Source organism: Mesocricetus auratus, unplaced genomic scaffold, assembly GCF_017639785.1.
Source record: "Mesocricetus auratus isolate SY011 unplaced genomic scaffold, BCM_Maur_2.0 Super-Scaffold_100028, whole genome shotgun sequence".
NCBI classification, from domain to species: Eukaryota; Metazoa; Chordata; class Mammalia; order Rodentia; family Cricetidae; genus Mesocricetus; species Mesocricetus auratus.
Window position 1 is genome coordinate 24,377,882 of NW_024429209.1, and position 8,038 is coordinate 24,385,919.

The 8,038-nt window shown below is 53.3% G+C and overlaps 1 protein-coding gene across 1 annotated transcript; it reads left to right on the plus strand.

Annotated features, from left to right (window-relative positions):
• Nucleotides 1–2,723: 2,723 nt before the first annotated feature.
• Nucleotides 2,724–7,513, plus strand: Birc7 (baculoviral IAP repeat containing 7). The gene is made up of 8 exons (XM_040733079.1): nucleotides 2,724–3,229; nucleotides 4,524–4,623; nucleotides 4,985–5,063; nucleotides 5,146–5,191; nucleotides 5,926–6,039; nucleotides 6,357–6,428; nucleotides 6,606–6,804; nucleotides 7,318–7,513. Exons 1-7 carry the CDS (start codon nucleotides 2,863–2,865, stop codon nucleotides 6,797–6,799), a joined length of 972 nt encoding a protein of 323 aa, XP_040589013.1. The 5' UTR covers nucleotides 2,724–2,862; the 3' UTR covers nucleotides 6,800–6,804; nucleotides 7,318–7,513.
• The last annotated feature ends 525 nt before the right edge of the window (nucleotides 7,514–8,038 follow it).

An 8,038-nucleotide genomic window follows, 5' to 3' on the forward strand; every position in this document is an offset into this window, starting at 1 on the left:
CCTGCACAGAGGAAGAGTTTGGCGAAGCTGCCCCTTTTCTCCTTTATCAGCCCCTTTGGCCTCAATCCCAGGGAACCTGGTCCAGCAAGGAGCCTGGAAAGGCAGGGCTCCCAGTTCAAATGTCAAAGCAGTGATTCTGTCCTTTTGCTTGCAAGTAGAGAGAGAAAGACAAAGGTCGTGAGATCCTGGGGGATTACCCTAGAAGGTTCTATTGCCACAGATGGAAGTATAGGCAGTGGGTCCAGCAGGGAATGAGACAGGTTCCTAAATCCCTGCAGGGCCATATGGGAATACATCTGCTGAGCTGGTGATGGCGGATCCCCCAGGGACTCCTATTGTGCGGTAATCAAGATTCACTAGACTCAGCACAGCTTAAGTAATGTTTATTTGGGGAGATTACACTTACACAAGAGGCGCGTGACCGCCACTGGTTCCAGCTCCAAGGATCCTCCCAGACTGTTCCCTGTGACCCAACCAGCAGCAAGAGAGAGCTCTGGGGTCCATGACCCCAGATCTAGTCCTGTCCTCCATCACATCCTCACCTATGATCACGCCTGTGGTCAGTGCTACATGTCCAGGCAGGGTCGATATCACACTACAGACCCCAGCCCTGTGTGAGCTTGGTCTGGTATGGAACGGAGTTGCCACCATCTCCGAGGCCAGTCTCTCATACTTCAGCTCTCAGTGAACCTGTTTTCCCTTCCTTTGCCTCAGTTTCCACGTCTCTGAAATGGTAAACAAAAAACAAAAACCAAAAATAAAAAACATGACTTTCAGCCGGGCGGTGGTGGCACACGCCTTTAATCCCAGCACTCGGGAGGCAGAGGCAGGCGGATCTCTGTGAGTTCGAGGATGAGCTGGACACGACAGCCTCGAAAACAATACAGAGAAACCCTGTCTTGTAAAAAAACAAAACAAACAAACAAACAAAAAACCCATGACTTTCTCAAAGGGCAACGGGGATTCTATGAAGCGTGGTATTCCCAGTCAAGTAGCACTGGAAAAGCTGCCTGTGGGCTCTGCGTGCCACCGGGGCTCTGTGGTGTAAGTGAGTAGGGGAGAGATGCATTTACAGGGCTGGGACCCAGCTCTCCTTTCCAAGCCAGGTGCCTCCTTCAGCTTCCGCTGGCAGGCCAGGCAGGCCCTGTGAAGCAGAGTCCCAGGATGGCCTCCCCTGCACCTGAGAAGGGAGGCCTTCTCTCACAGGGTCTCACTCTAGTTCAAGCTAGCATAGAACTTGCTATGTAGTCCAGGTTGGCCTTAAATTCACAGCAATCTTCCTGCCTTAGCCCCCCCCCCCCCCCGAATGCTAGGATTGCACGCATGAGTCGCCATGCCGGCCTGGTGATACCTCTCAGGCCCCAACCACTCACCATGTAGCTCAGTATCTACCTCTGACCGAGGGACTATTGACAGTTGACAGTTTCTGGGAGAGGGAAAGTCAGTTTTCTTTATGGTTGGTGGCTCCTGGTAGGCTGGCCATGTTCCAGTGGATGTCGCCACACCCATGAGTATGTGGACAATGCAAACTGGACTCAGTGGGGTTAAACATTTAAAAATAAATAAAAAGAGGAGATGGATTTGGGAGTGGAGAGATGGGGATGGATATGGAAGGAGGCAGAGGTAGAGGTAGGGGTGAGTATGACCAAAATGAACTGTCTGGAGTCTGTCTTTCTTTCTTTGTCCCTCCCTCCCTCCCTTTCCTTCCTTCCTTTCAACCATGTTTCTCTGTGTAGCCTTGGATGTCCTGGAACTCACTCTGTAGATGGGACTAGCCTCCAACTTAGAGATTTGCCTGCCTCTGCCTCCCGAGTGCTCACCACGATAAAAGTTTCGCCAGCAGTGAACAGCTACTTACAGGCGAGGGGTTTGTGCAGTTATCTGGGTACAGTGCCTGCGTGGGCAGAGCTGTCTCCTTGGTCTTCTTCTCTGCCCCTTCCAGTAGTCTTGAGGACTTTTGTTTTACTAACCTGTAGCTATGGTCTCTCTGGGGTTATGACCCCTCCTCTCTGTTCTGTTAGGTTTGTGGCAATGGAGTCCCTCACCTGGGGCTGGTTAGTGGAGACCAGGTGCCTGGAACCAGTCCTGAGGCAGAGCTCACTTAGAGAGGTGGCATTCCCCTTTGACCAGTGCAGATAGAGACCTGCAGTGGCCTGGAGCAAACACGATCTAAACCTTGAGCTCTTCCCAGACCAAGGCCCAGGGCATGCCCCACCCTTGATTTGATTCTAGCCTGTCCAGACAGAAAGAGGGCAACCTGAGACCAGTTAGGATAGGTGGGCTGACTCTGACTCGGGGCTGAGTCAAGCAGGGGTCTTCTATGTGCTAGGGACGGAATAAGCAGGTGGTGTCATCCCTGAACATCAGGACAGGCTTGGTATGGAAGGAATGCGGTTGGGGTTACACACTATCCTGGACAATCTAGCTTTCTACCTTGCAAAGCCCCTGTCTGGATCTGGATCTGTCTATCTTTACCCAGAACTGAACCCTGAATGGCTGGACTCCCCTTCCTCTATATTTTTTGACAGTATCTATGATTTGCTTCCAGAGGCTTAGAGGATGCTGTTGGAGGGGTCCCCAATCTCTGCCCCTCCCCCTGTTTAGAGATGCTTTCTGCACAGTGGAGTACCGCCTTTGTTAGATGCCTGCCAGGAGGCCCCATGACACATTCACTGCAGAGAGCACGTGGCCGCCACTCTGGCCTCTTTCAGAAAGTGGCACGTCCCTGGACACACTACAGCATCTGAGCATCTAGTGGTGTCTGCCCGTAGTTAGGAGCAGGGGTTATACCACAGTTTCTAGAAAGGGCTGCTAGAGTCAGGAGCTGGAGGTAAAGTCACCAGGCACATTCCAGGTTTGGTGATGCTCTCTCCTGCAGACTTGCTCAGAGCTGCTGTTCTCTCCATGGGGCCTGAGGGCAGGGCCAGGGACTTGTTCTGTAGACCAGAACTTAGTCACAGGGAAGACAGCAACGGCCTCACCCAGGAACAGTGCAGATCCCACCACGCACGCAGCCACGTCTCGGGTCAGGACTGCGTAGATGGGCAGATCTTGGGCCAGTTGCGCCCCCTGTCAGAAGAGGAGGAATCCTCTGGAGCTACCTTCCTTGGAGAACCCGCCTTCCCTGAGATGGATTCAGAGGATCTCCGCCTGGCTTCCTTCTTCGACTGGCCATCCACTGCTAGGATTCAGCCTGAGTCATTGGCTGCTGCAGGCTTCTTCCATACAGGTAAGTCTTGGGGGGGTCTTCCTGCTGTGGTCTGGATGCTATTTAGCACTCTTCCAGGCCTAGAGTTCTGTCCATTCCTGCCCTGAGTGAGGAGCTGATGAAAGGTAGGCCTGTCATTTCTGCCTGGCCAGGGTTTGGGGTCTAATGCAGTCAAAGTCACTATGAGATCTTGGGCTTGTGCTGGCCTTGTCCTGAGGGCCCCTCAGCAGGTGGTTTCACCTGGACTAGATGGTTCTGTGGGTCCCCCATACTACTTCAGGGACCCCTCCCCCACTGCCACCTGAGAGCCTTGCAGGCTTGGTTATAGAAGTGACTAATCCCTTTCATTCCAGGACAAATGGAGGGACATGTATCCTATGGATGCAGGGGTCAGCTTAAGCATCCCCTGATTTGTGCCCATCTTGTAGGTAATCCTCCAGGCTTCCCATGTACCAGGCTAGGGCAGAGACCAACTCCAGACAAACTCTTCGAGTACCTGTTCTAGTTACAAACAGATGACTCCTTTAGCTTAGGCTGCTCCTCACTCATGGCAGAGGTCAGGTTCTGGCTTTTTCTCTTTTTGGTTGAGGAAAAAGAGGCAGTGAGACCCACGGAGGGGCTTTGTAAGTATGAACAGGAGCCAGAGAAACTGTCACCAATGGGGCCAGCAGGGGAGGAGTTAGTTATTTTCCTTGCACTGGTCAGGCAAGAGTCCAAACTGATACAGGGCAACTCGACACTGGTCATGAAGGGTTAATGACTGGGACAGGTAGACCCTCGCTGAAAAGAAATGTTCCTGGGGCCAACAGATGTTAATGGGATTTTGTGGATCGTGGGTGTCTGCCGTGGGATATGCCTGTAAGTTCTGTTTATAACTTCTGCAGAAGGTCATGAAGGACACATCTTCTCACGGTTGGAGGAGGGGCAGAGAGGAGGAAGGCCTGAGCCACTAAAACCACGCCTGGTTATAAACCAGTGTGTGTGTGTGTGTGTGGAGGGGGTCACCTCCTTATCCTGTCACGAGGATGCCCCAAAATCTCCCAGGCTACAGATGCTCCAAGCCTTTGGCCCTACCCTACCCCCATGCCCTGAGGACAACATAAATGCTAGCTCAGCCTTTCCAGAATATTCTAGGGCCCTCCTGACACATGCCCCAGGCATTGTCTTTATTTGAGACAAGAGAGATGCCCATGTGCCTTGCTCTCTTCTTGTTAACCTGCTGGCAGATCTCAGTTCTGATGGTCATGGAGGGACACCCTGGGGTTGCCAGTTAGGTGAGGTGGGGTTACCAGCCATGTGTCTCTGCCATGTCCAGGCCAGCAGGACAAGGTGAGATGTTTCTTCTGCTATGGGGGTCTGCAGAGCTGGGAGCATGGGGATGACCCCTGGACAGAGCATGCCCGATGGTTTCCCAGGTAAGGGTCATGTGGACTGATGCAGGTCCCATTAGAGAAAGGGGCCCTAAAGAATTCTGTCCAGCCTCCCCATCTCCCACAGTCCCGGAACATCAGGATCTCTCTAGGGTAGCAGACAACCCCACTCTTCATGGAGCTTTCTCTGGAAGGACCGCTACAATGGTCATTCTTCCGTTGCTATTCTTTTCTAGGTGCTTAGAGTCCATAGTTTTCCCAGCAGGTCTCCCCAGGATATATAGCCCTGACTGCCTGCCACAGGGCATAATGGGTTGCATGGGAACAGAAGTCATAGCTTACGGGGCTTGACTATGATAGTGGGGCTCTAAGAGTCCAGTCCTGCCTCCTAAGATCTCTTCTCCAGGTGTCGGTTCCTGCTACAGACAAAAGGAAGGGACTTTGTGGAAAGAATCCAGGCTTGCACCCCCTTGCTTGGCTCCTGGGTAAGTCCACCTGTCCTCAGGACTCAGGTGGGTTGGCAGTCTCTGCTTTGTCTACTTACGGCATGGATGGCTTTCCAAACAGGACCAATGGGAAGAGCCAGAAGATACAGTCCCTGTCACCCCCTCAGGTAAGATGACACAAAGCCCTTGCTTTTTTCGTTGGCATTTGCAGCCTGTACATGAGCAAGACTGCTGAGCATACACACCTGCCAGTCAGCAGGGAGGGACTGTGCACATGTGCCGTGTGTCCGAGGCACAGGTCAGGCCACTGCATCCCCTCGTTCCCATTGAGCAGGCTACTAAAGGCACCAGCCAAACCCAGGGATGTAGCTGCGTGCTGGGCTGGTTCTGTTGGGCACTGAGCACAGCTTCTGAAAACCAGCTGGGCTGTACCCAGAAGCCTGCTGAACAGAGCCACAGAGGACACAGCTTTCCAAGTTTCTTTCCCGAGCACTATGGGACAGGAGTCTGAGGTTCTTCAGGGACCCCAAGGGGGCTTCTGACTTCAGGGACCACTTGATGTTTGCCAGCTTTGTGGCCACAGACAAGGGACTTTTCTCCCAGAGTCTCATAGCTGTGAGATGTGATGTGACAACCCTAACCCATTTTAATAGCCCAGGAGTCTATGGGACACTCTGGTGCTTGGGGAGGGTTTGGTCTATTGTCCTCCCCAGTGATTCTTTCCAAGCATCCTTGGTCTAAGAAGGTTGAACCCTTCCCAGTGCCTTCTGGGAACACACAAATCCATGTGTAAATAAATGCCACATACCACCAGCCTTTCTCTACAACCCGTAGAACTCCCTCCCTCCCTCCCTCCCTCCCTCCCTCCCTCCCTCCCCCTCTCTCTTCCTCTGCCTTAAAGATACCAGGGGCAACCGGGAAAGGAGCCAGAGCTCAGGTGTGTCCAGCACACCCCCTTCACAACTGATGGCTGACTTGCTCCAGGAGGATGAGGGCCAGACAGCAAGGGCCAGAGGTACCTCTGTCCATTCTAGGCCCTGCCCTCCTTCCTTGTCTCTCTCCTCTGGGCATCCATCACCCTTTGCTTCCTGTCCCTCCCAAAGTGCCAAATACATACAATCTATGACCACCTAGTCTGAGGGCCTGGGCAGGCAGAGTGCCCTGGTGGAAGGCAGGCTCTTTGGTAGCCTCCAGGGAGCCTCTGGCCTCGAGCTCATGAACATCTGGGTGCCATACAAACTCTTCTGTTCTTTAGGACAGAACAGGACCTTGGTAGCTGATATGTCTTCTTTGGGCTAGGCCCCTGAATCCATTCCTCCTAACTGTCTACAGCTCCTGCCCAAGGAGACCCTGAATTGCCGGCATCCAGAAGAGAGACGCAGCCTGAAGATGCCAGTGAGTCAGGTATAGTTGGGATCCACCCGAGATGGATGGGGCCGTCCTCCTTCATGGTGGGGGTGCAAGGGGGGGGGACACCGGGGGCGGGGGATAAGAGGGTGGGTTCATGCAACAAGTTCGTTCCCCTTGAGGAGTCAGTCTCCTGGGGCCCTGAGGGTGCTGGTGGATTCTTGAGCCCCTCAGGAGCTGGGGATGTGCGGGAACAGCTGCGGCGACTGCAGGAGGAGAGAACGTGCAAGGTGTGCCTGGATCGAGCAGTAGATGTGGTCTTCGTGCCCTGTGGCCACTTAGTCTGCACTGAGTGTGCCCCCAACCTGCAGGTGTGCCCTATCTGCAGGGTACCTATCGGTAGCTGTGTACGCACCTTCCTGTCCTAAACCAGGTAAGGTCCGGGGTACCCCCCAGCGTTCTTCCTTCCTGCAGCCTGGGTGTAACCCGAGTGTCTTGCTTCCTCAGGCTAGCAGTGGCCTTCCAGAGACCCGCCAGGCCACACTTCTCACTCCCTCCACCAGGCAGTCCCACTCCCTTTGTAGGTGGAGTAGGAGGGAAAGATGGCTGGGGGATGCCTCTTGTCCAGCTGGTCATCAAGGGCTTCAGATAGTATTGGAGAAGAGCTTCAGAGGCACACGGGCTAGGTTGGGGGGTTGGTGGTCAGGCAGGGGAGGGAACATGAGCTTCAAGTGTTACATGGGTGTGTCACACCCCTGTCCTAGTGAGAGACAGGAGCCATGGCCTTCTTATGCTCTCAGAGGTCAGTGTGTCCCCAAGATGTGTCTGACAATTCTCTGGTAGAACCAAGTGGTAAGTCAAGGGAGTCCCCGAGGCCAATGGCCCCTGGCCCAGACAAACTCGATGAGAACAGAACTCACACACACACTTCCTTTTCTCCCTCCAGGTACCTACACTGCAGGATGGGTACCCTGCCTGCCTCATCCTGTCCCAGACCATACAGTAGGTCTGCTGGGGACGCTCAGTGTCTACCACAAACGTAGCACAGCATAGAGGAAGAGTTCCTGGCTGGTGTGAGGAGTGGTTCTGTTATAGCTTTGGGGATCTGTTTGAAGACCAATAAAGTCTCACCTTAATGCTCAGCCATGCTCTATCCCAGATACCCACTGCCATGTCTCCTAGTCCATGCTGAGCTAGCCTCTGCTGCCTTTCACCAATAGAGTAGTACCTGTCAAGGGGTCCAGCCACCTCTAATCACGTTACAAACTCTTCCCCACTTTGGAAAAAAAAGTAACACTCTTTCTGATCTCAGTGATCTTGTACTGTATTCTACACTTTCAGAACAGACTGGCTTCAGGTGCCACTTGAGACTCCACTTCTAATTACCCACCAGCTTTGTGTATTTCCTAACACGGCCGATGTTCTTGGGATACTTACCTAAGGTCCTTGTTTCTACAAAGAAGAGTCTATGTGGTATCCCCAGGTTCCATGTTTCACCCATAGTTCTCTCCTAGCTTGGGAGTGGCAGAGCTCCTGGCCCAGCTCCAGGGAATTCCACTGGGCTTCAGCGGGGCAAGGGCCTTTGCCTGGATAAGACCTGCAGCTAGGGTACTGAGTATTTATTTATTCAAGGCCCCTATCACTCTTAGATTTTGGTGGCTCATAGG

What these genes read in the sequence shown, in the direction of transcription:
- Birc7 (XM_040733079.1), top strand. Translation starts at nt 2,863, where the DNA reads ATGCTCTCTCCTGCAGACTTGCTCAGAGCTGCTGTTCTCTCCATGGGG. An exon ending in CCAGACAGCAAGGGCCAGAG is followed by an intron (nt 6,040 to 6,356) that starts GTACCTCTGTCC and finishes AACTGTCTACAG; the next exon opens with CTCCTGCCCAAGGAGACCCT. An exon ending in TGAAGATGCCAGTGAGTCAG is followed by an intron (nt 6,429 to 6,605) that starts GTATAGTTGGGA and finishes TGAGCCCCTCAG; the next exon opens with GAGCTGGGGATGTGCGGGAA.